Here is a 17,955-nt window from a genome sequence, read left to right on the forward strand (position 1 = left end):
TTTTCATCCCCCGTCCCCCCAAATCAAGATGGCGACACAACCTGCCAGACAAGGTAGAAAATTGAAATTTGGAGAAATTATAGCTTTTAGTCCCTAACTGAAGGAGAAATTCCAAGATGTTCAAATTTTTCACGTTTTACCCCCAAAGATATTGAAGTATGGAGGCAATTTTAATGACTGTGCAGACATTCCTTTTGAGGTATTTGTTGGTTAAATGGTAAGTCGTATCACAAAATGGATGGCATAATCTCAGTTCAATTTGGAGTGAGCTACAACTTTGGTCCTATGACTTTTTGTTGTATGTCTCTCCCTTATATGTTAAATTGGGCTCTCTTTCTGGATTGTACCTAAATTTTGCACATTGTACACTTATAATTGATGGTTTGAATCAATTATAGGAAATATCGGATCATCGAATTCTACTTGAATATTGGCCCACCCAGGAGCCATATGTGTGCCAAGTTCTATGTTTTAAGCTGTCACATAAGTACATGAGAAATAATTCAATATGTGAAAAGCTTACACCAATTTCACCCTATTCAACTTTTCTAAAACAATCTTGCCTTTAAATAGATGAGATACTTGACCATATCATAGGACCAGCCATTTAGATTGCTAAATGTGGCCAGAGGTGTCTTATCGTACAATCCGTTTTTCGATATGATGTACCGTTTAGCAGCAGTTATTCTGGAAATGAAGGTAAACATCCATATACTTCCGTTGACGATCTATATTCATTCATTGAAGTCAATTTGTAGTGATACAGAAAGGGTTTTTCTACCATTGTTATTTAATACTTCGCAAATCGATAGTGACTGTCAGAAGGAGGGCGTCTGCTATTGTAATCAGTCCTCTCCTTCTTTCTCAAAGCTGATCGCAGTTGTGTTCCAAAAATGAACAGTAATACCCGCACATTGACGGTCTGCTGTGGAAAAACATAATGTGTTAGGATAACACCATCACAGTTATACACAAGAAGAACCATAACTTCCACACTGCTGGGGTTCTGATGAACTTTTCATCTTCGTGGTGACCCATAATGATGCCATTCATTTGATTGATGTTTCAGTTATGGCTCATACGATTTGGCCCATATCTCATAGAGCATAATGATACAGTATAAGAAAGCCTCTCCTTCATGCTCATAGTGCTCCAAGTGGTTACGTGCAGCTGCATCTCTGTCAAATCACACGGAACCCATTGTGAAGCAATTTTTCTCATGCCCAGGCATGCCTTCAGAATTTGAAGCACAGTTGTATGTGCTAATCCGGTATCTCGGACCACCTAACGAATCACATGGCATCAGTCAGTGTCCAGTAACATGGCAAGAGCATGCACTTCTTCTTCACTGAGACTAGGATGACCTGGCCGACGCATGTCTGCCACAGTTTGGTGTCCCTCATTGAAGGCTTTTACCCACCGTGCTACTGTTCTGCAAGGTAATGCAGATTCTCCACAAGCTTCTTGAAGACCTGGATGACACATGACCTCTGGCACATTCAATCTTTATCCAACTCCATTGTTCCTGTTTCAAAAACATTGTGACAACACTACCTTAGACTGCCTGCTAACACAAGGTTCTGTTCCTCTCGCCATTTCACATGCACGTGATGTTGAAAAGGAGAGTCCATGTGCTCTGAGGTAAGGTAGGTATGTAACTAACATGTGTTATCAGCAACATTATTAGGTTCCTTTGCATGGCGTCTCTACAGCAGTGTTGCGACTGTTAAAATTCCAACCTTTGCATTCTTTCATAGACTACACACTATTTTGTACAAGCTACATGTATAATATACAATAATGTTTCACATAAGTGGTTTTCTCACTTACAGCCTATTTATGATGTGAATCAAACAAATACCAACAATACAGATGTAATTATTTATGTAGCTATAATCCCTAACCAATAAAATTTGTCTTACCAGTTCATTGACCTCCTTGAAGGTAAGATGATAGCCTTGATGCACTGATATTATAGCTTTACGATCTGGCCACCTTTTAGCTGTTTGTTCCAACAGCTGCCCTATTGTTAGAGGAGACAGTGGTTCATTGCCTGGAGTGTGCCAGTAGCTCGGCTGAGTACTGAAACTGTAAAGACACAATTATAATTTCTAGATTGGTTTCAATGCTGGATCAGAATTTAGACATGATATGTAGAGGGTAGATTTTAACATTTTGATACTAAGAGTTTAGAATTTTAAAAATGGAATTTAGCATTTTCTAGCATTGTTAATATTAGCATATAGCATTTTATGATGGAGAAGATATTTTCTAATGGAGAATTGGATGTTAAATTATTAGTGTATCGAAGTCAGAAAAGGTTTTTTTGCTATTTGTTTTACGTCGCACCGACACAGATAGGTCTTATGGGGACGATGGGAGGGAAAAGGCCTAGGAATGGGAAGGGAGCGGCTGTGGCCTCAATTAAGGTACAGCCCCAGCAATTGCCGGGTGTGAAAATGGGAAACCAAAAAGAAGTCTGAAAAAGGTAGTTGGCCAATTAACTCCTTGTTGTGTGAACTGAGAGTGCATTATCTGAGCAAAACTGGTGCTGAAACCACACGTATACAGTAGTGTGCTAAGAAAGCTGTGGCTGATATTAGGCCTAAGTATTCTATTCCACAACAAGTTGTTTATTCATTTCCTTTACTTATACAGTATTTCATAATGAGTATTCATTTACAATTCTTGTGTGTGTTCAGCATCGGTTTGTGCTGTCAGGAGATTATTTCAAGAAAAAATTGCTGATGATTAAGCTCAAAGTTCATTCCAATTCATAAATTAGTTAACAAATTTTGGTAAAAGGGAATGTTCAAGATAGAAGCAAAGATGAAAATGTACAGTGCTCACACAAGTAGTTCTCAATGACATTGGTGTGTTATTACAGACAACACAACACCGAGGTATGCATATTATTACACTTATTTCAGAATTCATGCACTGTATTTCATTTGTCATCCTGGAAGGTTTTCTGTATTGCATACTGTTTGTATGTGTGTATATAGTACTTGGAAATTCTGAGCTAATTACCAGTTACTTGAGAAGGTTTCAACACACCACCATCACTGATCTGAACTACCCGTTTCATCTTTAAAATTCTTCTGACTGCAACATAATATTTCAAAGGCTTCTATTTTCTTGCTTTTGCACCTATTAAATTCCTTGTTGGTACTTTCATACAATGCCTCCCTCCACCTTCTTCTACATGAACATCTTCAGAAATCCTTTTGTGATATGAACACCTATGTTTGAGGTCAACAAATCTCTATTCCTAATAAAGGGTTTACTTACATCATTGGTTTTTACAACCCAACAACAAATTTCTTAATATAATAACTCCTGTATCAACTGATTGCATATGACTCCATTTCTTTTGTTTTAAATTTACCATACTTTAATCTTGGTATCCTTCTCCAAGACTATACCCATTCATTAACTTCTCCAGATCCTGTGTAAACCAAGATAAAAATTATGACAGTCTCAGTCTTAATTTCCTCTCTGTGGAATGCAATTCATTTTCTAAATTCCACTTTGATTTCTTTTACACCTGTTCTCCTGTATATAAACATTAAAAGGAAAAGAGGTCAAACTGCAACATCTTCTTGGCTATTTTGATTCTACTATATTCCCTGCTTCTTATTTTTGTATAAATTGTATTCAACTTCTTTTCCCTGTACTTTCAAATTTTCAAAACGCTTGAGCCAGCCAACATTGTGCAGTCAAATAAAGTCAGGTGATGCAGGAAATATTAGATTAGGAAATGAAATGACTAACTGATATGAACAGTAGTGGTGACTGGGAATTAGAGGGGGGGGCAAAAAATATACAGCCAACAAAATGGACCCGGATATTTGGGATATAGTGGGTGCGAGGAGGGTGAGGGTGGATATATCAAAAATACAAAAATGCTATACTCTCTGAGTGAATTCCAACAGGGAGGTAAAGGTTGACAGTTTACCAACTTCAGTGGGGTAATAATAGTTTTTTTTAGGTTTTGATTCAATACCATACAATAACACTTTCACCTAAGGAACAATATTACACATGTATTGGAATCAGATAGAAGTACAGCATAATTATACAATTAAAAATTATTTAGCATTCGACTACACACATAGAAACTAACAGACAATAAAGAGACTGCCAGACTGATGAACATTCATGGCAAGCAAGTGAATCATCCCTCAGTGTCCACAACCTCGGCAAAAAATATATACCCCCTGATACCCTATCTCACAGCACATGCAAAGTGTCCACTACTTGCTGTGGCACTGTACAAATCGATTAGCCACGATATTGATATTTTGTGCGTATTTCCACTAATCATTTTGTTATTAATTAAAGAAAGTAAAGGAAATAAATAGCTGATAAGACAACAGGGCTTGTACAAATTGCTTGTTTCAATAATTCCTAATTTCAGCCAGATAAAATGGAATAAAAATGTCATGCTTTCTTCACAAATTGCCTCTACTGGAGATGAATAATTTTATTTTGGTAGCGGCATAATCAACAATGGCAGAAGTAAGTAGGATTAGCCCAAGTAAGGGATGCTTTCCTTAAGGAAATAAATTTTCTCAGTTCAAACACTAAGCAAGTAGCTACACGTTTTGGGTCATGTACTGTAGCTGTCAGCTTGTATTCAGGAGATAGTGGGTTTGAACTGAACTGTCAGAACCCCTGAAGATGGTTTTCCATGGTTTTGTATTTTCACACCAGGTAAGTGCTGGACTGTACCTTGATTAAAGTCATGTAATTTCCTTCCCACTCTTAGTCCTTTCCTAACATTCTCCAATTCCATCATTGCCATAAGACTTCTCTGTGTTGGTGCGACATACAGAGAATTTAAAGATAAAAATTTCATTGTTCCATATTGAAAGTATTAACGTTAAAAATTAAATAATTGAAAAAGAGGTTCAACCTATTCAATACATAAAAGAAAGAAATGTAGTGATTACATTCTTATTTAATAGTAACCATAAATGGGACCGGTTTCGACCCTAGTCCAGGTCATCGTCAGCCGTAAAAACATGTAAAACAATGCATATGAAAAAGAAAAAGAAAAAGATTAAGTGAACTCTGGATCGGTATAAGATGAAACATAAATTAACGATGAGGGTAGAAATTGTGAGTCACTTGAAAGAAAACAGTACGTAATATTAAGAAATGGTAGTATGGCACACGCAATGATAGACGGAGTCTCACAATGTTTATGAATATTGGAGAACGGTCAAATGGGTCAGAGTGTGGAAACTGATATTTCCATGTCAATTATGCTCGCTGTTGATGAACAATGAAAAGAGCTTGATAGAATTTTTTGAAACTCGGTATTTAACCTTAGGATGGTCGGATAGGAAAATCATTGTGAACATTCAGGCTGGGCCTGGCAGGCCCAAAATAAAGACATCCTCTAAGCCTGTTTTCAGCAATTCATTTACACTGCATGACATATTATATAACAGAATGGCATTATATCAATACCCTGAGGATATTTACAGAATCCCACATCTAATAACAAATTAAAGAATGAAATCAATAACATAGAAACCTAGGTACATCTAATGACAAATTCAAAAATGAAATTGAAAACAATCATAAAATTTAGGTTTTTAAAACACATACTGTTGATAACATCATCTTCCAAGAATAAATAAAATGGGTCTAAAGATTCTAAACAGAAATTAATGTGCAAATAACACCCAAAGGAGTTTCAGAGAGGCCAAATATTTTAATTTAAAGATAATTTCACACGTTTCAAGCATATACACAGTGTGCAGAAGTTCCTTGCGCTTATAGTATCTTCCTCTTTTTACAAATTCCAGGTCTTCTTATGGTTCACTTGTTACTGCTGAAAGTCTTGCTGGCCGAATTTGAATTTCTGGGGTTAGAAAACCCTTTTGAGCTTAATTTGCCAAATAAACTTTCACTATTTATGTACATATTCAGAGTTTTTCACTTGATATTCTCAAAACTTCATGGAAATGAACTTTCTTTTTTCAAGACATGAACACTGTAGAAGTGTAAACCATAAGAACATAAACTTGTAAGCATATTGGACAGAATTACAAAACAGTTGGGCCGGGCCTGAAAGACCCACTGCAAATTTACATATGACTGATGAAGCTTTGAGATAAGAATTGCAACACATTCTTATGACTGTTTCAGGAAGATACAGAAAGGACTAAACCTGCAAGTGCTGTGACCTCGAGATTATCACAACACTGGGGTTTCATGGACCCAACCCAACCGTTCTGTGGTTAAGTTCATGGATAATAGGAGAGTATGGTAGGCTATAGTCTGGTTCCATGACTAAATGGTTAGCGTGCTCTCCTTTGGTCAAAGAGATATTGGGTTTGATTCCTGACGAGGTTGGGGATTTTAATCTCATTGGTTAATTCCGATCCCTTGGGGCCAGCGGGGTGTGCGTGCGCGTGTGCGTGCGTCTGTGCATCCGTGCGCGCCATCTTCAACATTAGAATTCATCACAAGTAAGGCGCCATCCTCAGACACACAGTTCACCTATAAGACGTCAACTCAAAAGGTCTCTCCGAGTCCACACGCCATTATTATACTGGGCTATATATTATTTGATTAGTAACTTATGCCTACTTGGTCACCATGATCAGTACAAGTCTGTATGGTCTGATACCATTGTTAGCCAGTTTTAGTCCTGTTGGTCAAAAACAAATTCCATCAGAATGTTGGCTGGCAGGGTGAGAGAGGTGGGTGAGGTTGTGGTATACAATTTCTAATCACTCGAGTGCATGTAAAAAAACCTGGATTCAATTCCTAACCTCTCCACAGTGTTCATATGGAGTGAGGGCATACGACGCTATTGATGATAATTTGTCCATCCTGTGACGTGTGCTGCAAGAGTTTATATATTTGGCCTCCTTCAAGTAAATTTTGGATAATTTAAAATTGTATTAAATTTTATCGTCGAAATTTGTGGGATGCTCTGTACTGCACATGTTGATTTTTCTGGGACTTGCACAAGATACAAGCTTCAAGAAGTTTCCAAGGACAAGACAACAAACATCAAATTAAAAATTTAAATTTGTTTGGTTTAAATTAATCGAAAGGTAACTCCTGTGCAGTCATTGGTCATTAATTTTGCTATGCCACTTCCTGTTGCAAGGGGCTGCCTGGCCGAGGCGGTAAAGGCCTGCTCGGTTCACCCGAAAGGACGTGTGTTCGAATCCCTGTCAGGAAGTTGTAAAATTTAAGAAATGAGATTTCCACTTCCAGAGGTGCATATGGCCCTGAGGTTCACTCAACCTACACCAAAAATGAGTAACAGGTTAATTCCTGGGGGCAAAGGTGGCCGGGCATAAAGCTAACCACTCTACTCCATCACGTGCCGAGGTTAACAATGGTGGAAGCCTTTACCTTCCACTCCTCCAAGGGCCTTCAAGGCCTGTACGGAGGTGACTTTGCTTACTTCCTGTTGCACCACACAGTGTGGGCTACCTTCAGGAAGCACGGCGCAGGGTGGTTTTAATTCTGTCTCTGGCATCATGTAGAGTAGATTTGTTGTCTGGGAGCTATGTCTTCTCTTGGGGTAAGCAAATCTCAAATTTCCTAATGTAACTTAATATTACTTCAACCTTAATACATAACCTTGCTTCTTTCTAAAGGAATATTCAAACTGATTCATACCCTAACATGAACGACTTTAACGAAGGTTTTGTAACAATACTTACGACTCAGGCGACATAGCAATTGAAGAAACCCCAACTCACACTGTGATAGATCTCTAGTCAATACAATTTGAGAAACCCCAATTCACACTGTGATCAATCCAGTCTACAGTTTGGATGTCTAGTCATTATAAAATAAATTCATTCATTGTTCGTAAATTATGGCAAAGTTAATGTACATATTATACATACTGTACATATTGTAAACTATGTAAAAAGCATAAGACCATTGTATTTAGTATTAGTTAAGTTTACTATTAAGTTCCAATGTTTATAGTTTTAATTCTTGACCTTAAGATTTAGTATTAGGCTGAAGATGCCCATAACTAGGGCGAAACATGTCCCTAAGTGGTGTTTTTAATTCATGTAGAATTTAATCACTAAAAATATATATTTGTATTGAAAAGGTGGGCATAATAATTTTAATCTTGAAAGTGTTTTACTTAATATTTTACAAGTCAAACAATTCCAGTACTTGGATGAAATTATTGGTAATTCAGGCAATGAAAAAGCAGCCAACAAAACACGCGAAGAAAAACTATTAAAGCATACCTAATCACCTGGAACTTCTACAATAAGAAATCATAATCCACAAAAGCCAAACTCCGACACTACCACACTGTTGTCCTCCCTGAGGCACTCTACACAACTGAGACATCATCACTCACCATTAACATCAAGGACATTGAGAAAATTGAACGACAGATACTGAGGAAGATATTCAGGCCCAAGTTTTAAGAGGGTATATGCATGCGAAAAAGCTTGGAAGAACTCTATGCATTAACTGAGCGATTCACTTCAGTTGCATGCAATCGGTGTATGCAATTTTAAGGACATCTAGCACAAATGGATGACCCACAACTAAGAAAATATTTCTTATTATCAATATAAACCGACAAACCAATGTTCACTGGCTAGCGGATACACAAAAGGACCTCGCAGAAGTCGACGTTGATCCAATGGCAACCACAAGGAATACATACAGACAAAAGATCAACGCCCATAAATTTGCATCCAAGAATTCATCTGAGAAAAGCTTGAAACTCAAAAACTCATGGACACAAGAAAGACGGCAGGCCCATAGTGAAAGCATGAGGAAGTTTTGGGAAGATAAGAAGAACAAGAAGATGAAGAATACCAGTGCTATTTAATGCTTCCATGTGCTCCTTAGGGGGCTAAACGAATGTATGTATAAATATATGTATAATACCAGTAATAACAACAGGGACACTCGCGATTATTACCTTTTTTTACAAACTTCCAAATATCTCTGGAAATATTTACTCCACCTTAAACTATAATTTTTGAACATTTATATTTCATACAATTTTTCCAAATGGGATATAACAGAGATATTGACGAATTTAGATATTTAGTGCATTTAGTCCATCAGCGCTGAACATCGCTGTCATGGGAATAATGTTCAATTGCCATGGTACTGAGTTAAATGGTTATAATAGTCGTGGTTTCCCATTTTCACACCAGGCAAATGCTGGGGCTGTACCTTAATTAAGGCCAAGGTCGCTTCCTTTCCACTCCAAGGCCTTCCCTATCCCATCGTCGCCATTAAGACCTATCTGTGTCGGTGCGACATAAAGCAAATAGCAAAAAAAAATTAATATAACTATCGAAATGAAGAGAACACGAAGAAAGAAGATAATTGACATAACTATCGAAATGAAGAGGAAAACGCGAAGAAAAATAAGATGTGAAATGAGAGTCATGAAGAGAGGTGCAAACAGAAGACTCCTTTGACCTACCTCGGATGCCTTAATATCGCCACCTGCATTTCCAATCATTATGGAGCATGAACTTGAAATATCATTCAAACTTGGATATAGAAATCTTTGTCAGGTGTAGGCTAACCTATTGTTATTAAAGATATGGTAAGAAGGCCTAAACGTGCAACATTCATAATTATTTTGTTTCTAATAATGAAGAGCAATGTAGATATACCGGTACGTGATTATTATTATTATTATTATTATTATTATTATTATTAATATTATTATTATATATTCTGCGTCAGAAGAAGAAGTATCTGGATGATTACGACAGACAGTAAAGCAGAAGAAGGAAGATGAAGAACAAGATGCATTAAGCACGACATCCGTCCTGAAGTAATGCGAGAGCGGTTTCCAGGGCGGAGATAAACGCTGTGGGAAAAGGGAGTGTGGTTTTAGTGGGTAAGAATCTCCACACACACTTGCTGAGTGCGGACACTTATGAAAGATTCTCCACACTCCCTCGCAAAAAAATATTATTATTATTATTATTATTATTATTATTATTATTATTATTATTATTATTATTATTATTATTATTATTATTATTATTATTATTATGCACTCTGCAAAAGTTTAAAAGAGACTATCACAACCTTAAAGCTGAATACGGCTTTATAACTTAGACCTAAATTTTCCATGTACGGTATCGGTAGCGGTCTAGCATCATTGTTGCCCTGTACACCGATTCTCCGTACACATTTTCCTACTTGGTTCGCTTTGGAAAACGATGTATGGTTGGATGGCGTTCTTGCCGCTACGCGATTTTCTGATGATACTTTGCCATAAAAGTCATTAGGGTTTAATTCGAACTCAAGAATTATGATGATACTCGGTAATAGAGTACTTAAGATGGTCCACCATTTGGTATTAACAAAATAGTTCATTGTCATCCCCACCCCGTCGCCCGCTCCACTCCCATCCCCTCCCCTCCCCCACTATTTGGTTACAGTGCGCTCCTGTAGACGCATAACTTACGTACGGTACAGTAACCCGTAGTAACCCAGTTCATACGTATGTCATGCAAATATATCGGTGCATATGATGATCACTTTTGAAATAAAATGTAATTAACTTAGTTTTACTTACCGACACCAGTGAAGCAGAGATCTGAGGGCAGGACTGCCTTGAATTCGTAGAAAACGTGGTAGAAAAACCATGACAGTAGCTTCGCACGCAGACTAAACAGAACCGAACTCTGTTTCTGAAGGAGAAGAATAAGAAGAAACTCACACACACTATCCTAAAGTGATAACTCTTGACCTACACTATTTCCCTTCACAGTAACGTATGCATGAATGTTAACTACGATGATAGAGCACGTTTTCTTCTTTCCCAGCGAATTCCTTTCACTTAAGAGTTACCTAATCAGCCTATCCGTACTTGACGAGCAATAGAGTTTCCAACGACGTAATTTAGCTTCAGTTATAGTAACTGAGAACGGTAAGTTCATGCCGCTAAATATGACATACCAAAGTGTTTCATATTTAATCAAAATGGCAAAGTCCTCCGGGCATGTGTTTGTTTATGACACCAGTTATCTGACTTCCTGCGAGGAGCCAATGATGTTATTTGGTGAAGGTCGTTCCTCAACCAATTCCTGCTCAGTACTGTATCGGATAAACAGAAAAGGACAAATTTCAATTAATCGTTCGAAATAGCTCATGTTCTACTCATCTTTCTAGGAGAACGCACTAAAACAGATATTTGTCAGTGACCGCGTCTCGTGTGCTCCAGGAAGGCAGAGTTGAGTGGTTCGAATCTTTTATTTTTGTACAACTTGTTTTACGTCGCACCGACACAGATAGGTCTTATGGCGACAGGGGATAGGAAAGGCCTAGGAACGGGAAGAAGCGACCGTGGCCTTAAAGTACAGCCCCAGCATTTGCCTGGTGCGAAAATGGGAAACCACGGAAAACAATCTTCAGAGCTGCCGACAGTGGGGTTCGAACCCACTATCTCCCACATCAGTAGCGTAGCCAGGATTTCAGTTTGGGGGGGGGGGCATTCATCCAGAATTTTATTTTGATAGGTGTCCAAACTTCTATAGTTTAGGTGGTGTAGAATACCGAAAAAGGAAATAGGTGTCCTTGGATCCAAGTAAGAGTGGTGGATTCGTGCGGATTCCGGAAGCTAATAGTTATCTTCTTATTCTTCTTCTTCTGCCCCCGCTTTTCCCACATCAGTGGAGTCGCGGGTGCGAACTGTGTCGCACATGTGGATTTGGCCCTGTTTTACGGACGGATGCCCTTCCCGACGCCAACCCTATATAGAGGGATGTAATCAGTGTTGTGTGTTTCTTTGGTGGTTGGTAGCGTAGTATGTTGTCTGAATATGAATATGTTGGGGCAAACACCTAGTCCCCAGCCAGAAGAATTAATCAGACGTGATTAAAATCCCCGACCCGGCCGGGAATCGAACCCGGGACCGTCTTAACCGAAGGCCTCAACACTGATCATTCAGCCAATGAGTCGGACTCCATACGCTAATATTAATGTACATTATATATAAAATGATAAATAAAAGTACATTCGTTAAAACTCCTGGGGTGTCTGGACTTCTTGGACGACAACTCCCCGTCCCCCGGCTACCTCTGTTACTCCCATCCCAACATAACTGCAGCATTTCATATATTCCGAGTACAAGTGAAGTGAATGCAAGAATAAACAGTTTGAGTAAGGATGCAATATTCTGGTTTAGAATAAATACGGTAAAGTTATTATAATAATGGTCATGTGATAAGCAATAAAGAAGTGACATTTTATAAAAAATAATGCGGCAAAGATATACACACACACACGCGCGTCGAATACAGGTTTCTCGCCCTTCTTGTCCGTGGCTAGATGATGAAGGCAAGAGAATGATGGCCCACCGTGACTCGTTATTTCGACATTATAAACAAACCCTAGATGACACAGACTTTGAATCTAACCGCATCTTAAGAAATCGCACAGAGCAGTTAATCAGAAATTTTAAAAAATGTATATATTTTCGGAATTTAGTTAACAACTTAAATTCTAATCGCGCACGAGACAAGTTTAGAGCTCTGGGAATAGGAAAACATCAACAGAGACAGACAACTCTTGACATTCCACTTGACAAACTGAACGATTACTTTAGTAGAATAAATAATCAACCTACCCAAATTAACTGCACCGACTCACCGCCCTCTCCTCCAGCCAATCCACCATTCACATTTCACAGTGTCACAGCAAAATCAGGTTAAAAGGCTTTGTACTCGATTAAATCAAAGACTACAGGTGTAGATGATATTCCTATTACTTTTATACATAACATTATGGGTGCTATCTCGCCTATGCTGACGCACATACTGAACTCCTGTTTACTAAACGGAACTTTCCCTACTGTCTGGAAAACAGCCAATATTGTATCGGTACCTAAGAGTTTAGACCCACAATCTCACTCTGACTATCGTCCTATGTCCGCACTCCCTGCGCTTTCTAAAGACTTTGAACGTTTAGTATACGAGCAAGTTCTGGAATACCTAAATAAAAATGCTCTTTTGGACCCTTTACAATCTGGATTTGAGAAGGGTCACAGTACCGCGACAGCACTTTTGAAGGTTACTGAAGACATTAGAAACGCTATGGACAAACGACTGCTCACTACACATATCCTTCTTGACTTCAGTAGCGCCTTTGACACTATAGTAATTCCGACAATTATAAAGAAAATGGAACTGCTAAATTTCGACCTGACTGTGCTTAAGGTTTTTAGTTCTTATTTGAGTAACCGTCAACAGCGTGTAACAGTAAACAACAAGGCCTCTAAATGGAAAATGAAACTTAGTGTTGCCCCACAGGGCAGTATTCTACGGCCCCTAATTTTCTGTATTTTTATCAATGACATACCATCTGTGACAGGAAATAACACACATGACCTCTGTGCTGACGATCTTCATATATTGACACTGCAAGACAAGATATTAACAGGGATCTCCGACGACTCAGTGTACTGTATATGCACAACGAAGCTCTCATATACTAAACTGGAAAAAAACTCAGACAATTATAATTCGATCACGAAAATTACTGAACTGCTCGAACAATGTCGCAATCCCGCCTATCCTACTGAATTATTCCCTACAGTAAAACGGTTTAAAATCCCGGCGTAATGATGAATGAAGCAGTTGATTGGTCTGATCACACGAAACAAATACGTACAAAGATTTTTGGAGTTCTTCACCCTCTTAAACGGCAGAGGGATGTATTTCCACTACAGGCCAAACGAATACAGACACTCATTCTCCCTATTCTTGGTTATTGTGACGTTGTTTTAGTTGACATGACGAGAGAAGAAACACTTAAACTTCAACGAGCACTGGATTCCTGTCTGCGATTTATTTACAATATCGTGTACCATGTTCATATCACCCCATACTATCAGGCTGTCTCATGGCTGATGGCTGATAAACGTCGGCAGCACTTTAACGATGGTGATCAGAGTGGTAGCTGAATGTCAGCCAATGTATATTTCTTCTAAATTCATCTTTTTATCACCATTTTACAACTTAAATACACGATATGGATTCATTATTTCTATTTCACTGCACCGCACAAATAAAATTAATAGATAATTTGTGGTGACTGTCGCCAGATTATGTAATTCCCTGCCAGTTCAGGCCAGAGAAACTAGCTTTTTAAAATCACGATTTAAGGTCACCTGCCGAGACTACCTGCTGAGGACAGCTGACTGAATGGTTGAAGTATGAATGTGTGCGTTCCTGAGGATTAGCCATTTTTAACAGTTTTTAATATTAATTAGTTCTAATATTAATTTAGTAAGTAATTTATTTAAATTTATTTTCGATTCTATTAATTTATGTAGTTTTAACTATTTTAAGTATCTCAGTATTTTATTTAAGATTCTGATTAGTATGCGGTTAAGTGCACGAGAGGGCCTAGAGCCCTAACTTCGCCACTGTACTGAAGGCACTAATAAATAAATAAACAAACAAATAAATAAATAAATAAATAAATAAATAAATAATGTAAAGCGTATGGGTATAGATATTTTGTTAGTTGGTAAAGAAAAATACGCGTTACAGCATATGCTATGTAGGGTTTACTTTGTCCTATTAGTTTCCAACGCGGTTAGGGCCACGCAGCTGTGAGCTTGCATCCGGGAGATAGTGGATTCGAACCCTATTGTCGGCAGCCCTGAAAATGTTTTCCCGTGGTTTCCAATTTTCACACCAAGCAAATGCTGGAGCTGTACCATTATTAAGGCCACGGCCGCTTCCTTCCCACTCCTATTCCTATCCCACTGTCGCCATAAGACCTATCTGTGTCGGTGCTACGTAAAGCAAATTGTTAATTACTTTCCTCGCAAGCCTGGGATACAGAATATAGTAGTATAAGGTTAGAGTTTTGTGACGCTAATATTCGTATGTATAATTTTTATTAACGTGTCAGAAACCAACGACACTGAGCTGTTGCCATTTCAACACCGTTTTAAGGGTTACCGATCCAAGCCGGGATTTGAAACTGCGAACTCGGACTCAGAAGGACAGAGACACAACCAACTGAGCCACATGAAAAGAAGGCGTTTGTGATTATTGTCATAAATAGATGCAGTTAGTATTTTTACAAAGGTTTTATGAGGAGCATTTATTAAGTCTTACGTTTTCTTACTGTCCTAAATGCACGAAGCCGGACAGAAGAACTAGCTGGAAGCTAAGGAGCCTTGCAGGGGTGTCGCTTCCTTCTCTGTTCACTTTTCCAAACCAAACTCCATGACGTAACAGACCCCAAGCGCCATCGCCTACCAAGCGACGGCTGTTCAGCCCGGAGGCCTGCAGATTACGAGGTGTGTGCTGAGTGTACCTCGAACCAGCCCTCAGATCCAAGTAAAAGTCCTTGAGTTGGCCGGGAATCGAACCCGGGACCTCCGGTAAGAGGCAGGCACGTTACCCCTACACCTGGGCCGGCTGGTTACTTTTAGGTCTCTTTATTTTCGAATTTGACTTAAGGCATCCTGCATTCGATTCCCGGCATTGACAGAGTTAAGAAAGACATGGGATGGGAAGGATACAACCTTGTTTTTGGGTGCAGTAGAGTTTTCCTTGAGTCTCCCGTAATCGAAATATGTACGGCCTGGAAGGTAGTCACCTTCACGGAGTGTAGTACCAAAGTGGTTCCTTTTTTAAGAAGACAAATTAAATAAAGATTCTACTTCCTCACAAACGAAGAACGATATTATCAATTTTACGAACAGTTTCAATAATGCAGCCGGTGTATGTTAAGAGTACAGAAGCTATGATTGTACATGGTAACAATCAAAACCAACAATATCTACTGAAGATCCGTCACCGCACTCGGTACGGCCGGCTTTCTTTTTATATCCACCGGGCGAGTTGGCCGTGCGGTTAGGGGCGCACAGCTGTGTGCTTGCATCCGGAAGATAGTGGGTTCAAACACCACTATCAGCAGCCCTAAAGATGGTTTTCTGTGGGTTCCCATTTTCACACCAGGCAAATGCTGGGGCTGTACCTTACTTAAGGCCAAGGCCGCTTCTTCCCACTCTCAGTCCTTTCCTTTCCCATCGTCGCCATAAGACCTACGGTGCGCCGTAAAGCAAATTCTAAATAAAAAATAAAAAAATCTTTTCACGCCCCTTCCAAGGAAAAGTATTATCCACAGTACTGGCCTGGACTGAAATTATTTTGTGGGTACGCCACTGCATTCACTCACCATTGAAGGTACAAGGTAAGTCCGAAGAATGGTTGGATACTCAAAATACGCCACCATTAATGATGCGGTTCTGGCTCAAAAGTGTAAGGAAACGTAAGGGACGGGATCTAGTGTTTTAAGTAGAATCCGTATCAATAGAACGTGACTTCCCATTTTAAAAATGTTTCATGTATCGACTGCGATTCAAGCCTGGGCCGTCCTGATGAGAAGATAGAACCATTGGAACTGAGTTATCACGCCCGCCAGTTACAAAATAGTTACCCGCACTTTTGATGGTGCCATTTGAGGTTCCAATCAGTCCCCGGACATTTGACAAAATGTATAGGCCTTCCTATCTAACTTAGGCACGACTCCGCGATTGTCTTGTTATTTTAAAAGTTAAAAAACTTTTTCATAACTTACCGAGGATGCACATAGTGTTGGCTTCTCAGTGACAAAACGGTCCCTCTTCAAAAAAGGTTACTGCAACTTAAACACAGCACATCTCTCAAACACGGTACAACCCGAGGATCCCTAGGACATTGTTGTTTCCTGGAACCGATATGCAAACGCTGACACGATGTTGTAAGCCTGCAACTGTTTCTGGACGTGCCCCCCCCCCCGTTATCTCGGTGGTCACGTTCCGGCCCCCTACTGAGTAATCCCCTGCTAATTGCCCCTTTCTTCATGTCTTGACATTTGTCAACACACGGTTACATTCTCAATACTGAGGCCTCTACAGGGAAATATCCCCGCGCATCACAATCCTAAGTGTCTTCCTTTCATTCAAGCAGTACAAATATGGAGAATTATGTATGACCCTATTGAGCCCTCGCTAGTAGATTCTTGTCGCTACATTAACTTAACATTTCGGCGTACGTTTTTAAGTTGTTCGTACCGCACGTAAAACAACGGCTGATCTTCGCTCTAGGTTCAGGAAATATTTTGGGGGGACCCGGCCCCACTGCCCCCCCCCTTGGCTACGCCAGTGTCCCACATGCAGCCGCACGGCCAACTCGCCCGGTACGAATCTTGTGGCACTGTGGCTATCCTGAGCGTAATGTCATCCGGATATTTCTACAAGCTTCTCAGAAAAATGTTGGGATAATAAATTATGTAATGTCCTGAGTTACTTATAATAATTCCTGGTCCAAATAATCACAACTTAGCTCAGACTGTAGAGCACTGGCCTTCTGAGGTTAAGTTGGCGGTTTCGATGCTGACTCAGTACGGTGGTATTTTTTAAAATTATAAAAACCATTTATTTATCAAATGTGACCAATTACAATTTCTTTACTGTTACAAAGAAATGTAGTAAGTACAGTACGGACTGGATTATCTTCCCTATGCTAAATACATTTTACTTATTATCGATTTGCATTCAACTGTTAGAAATACCTACGAAGTGATACAAACTATTTTCACAGATTATTCTGTGCTTTAATTTCTCTCTGTTGAGAATTTAAAGTCTGTAATGTGTTCTAATTTTCTGTTGCACTTTCTCAACTCCTGTAATAAAACCAAACAAAAAACACCCCCGACAAAATACTTATTCTCACAAAGCACTTCGATAATGTCCACACATTTCGTTGACTCGGGGAGCAACAAAATTCCGTCTTGTTCTCTTCAGGTATGCACTGTTAAGTTCCTTGTCGAGCTGTCCATCAGTAGTTATTATAACATGGACAGTGTGTCCAATTATCCAGAGTGCAGAATTCTTTTTTTTTTCTTTCTTAATCTGTTTATTGTGCAGGGTTGGCTTTTCCCTCGGACTTAGCGAGG

General features: G+C 39.1%; 1 protein-coding gene across 1 annotated transcript in view; it reads right to left on the reverse strand.

Moving 5' to 3' along the window:
* The window catches only part of LOC136880889 (medium-chain acyl-CoA ligase ACSF2, mitochondrial), a 196,648-nt gene that overhangs the window by 76,740 nt on the left and 101,953 nt on the right, over positions 1-17,955 (reverse strand). The window contains exon 13 of the mRNA XM_068229164.1: positions 1,923-2,088. Within this exon, the coding sequence (XP_068085265.1) occupies positions 1,923-2,088 (166 nt within the window). The remainder of the gene's footprint in view (positions 1-1,922; positions 2,089-17,955) is intronic.

This window comes from Anabrus simplex, chromosome 9, assembly GCF_040414725.1.
Source record: "Anabrus simplex isolate iqAnaSimp1 chromosome 9, ASM4041472v1, whole genome shotgun sequence".
Taxonomy (NCBI): Eukaryota; Metazoa; Arthropoda; class Insecta; order Orthoptera; family Tettigoniidae; genus Anabrus; species Anabrus simplex.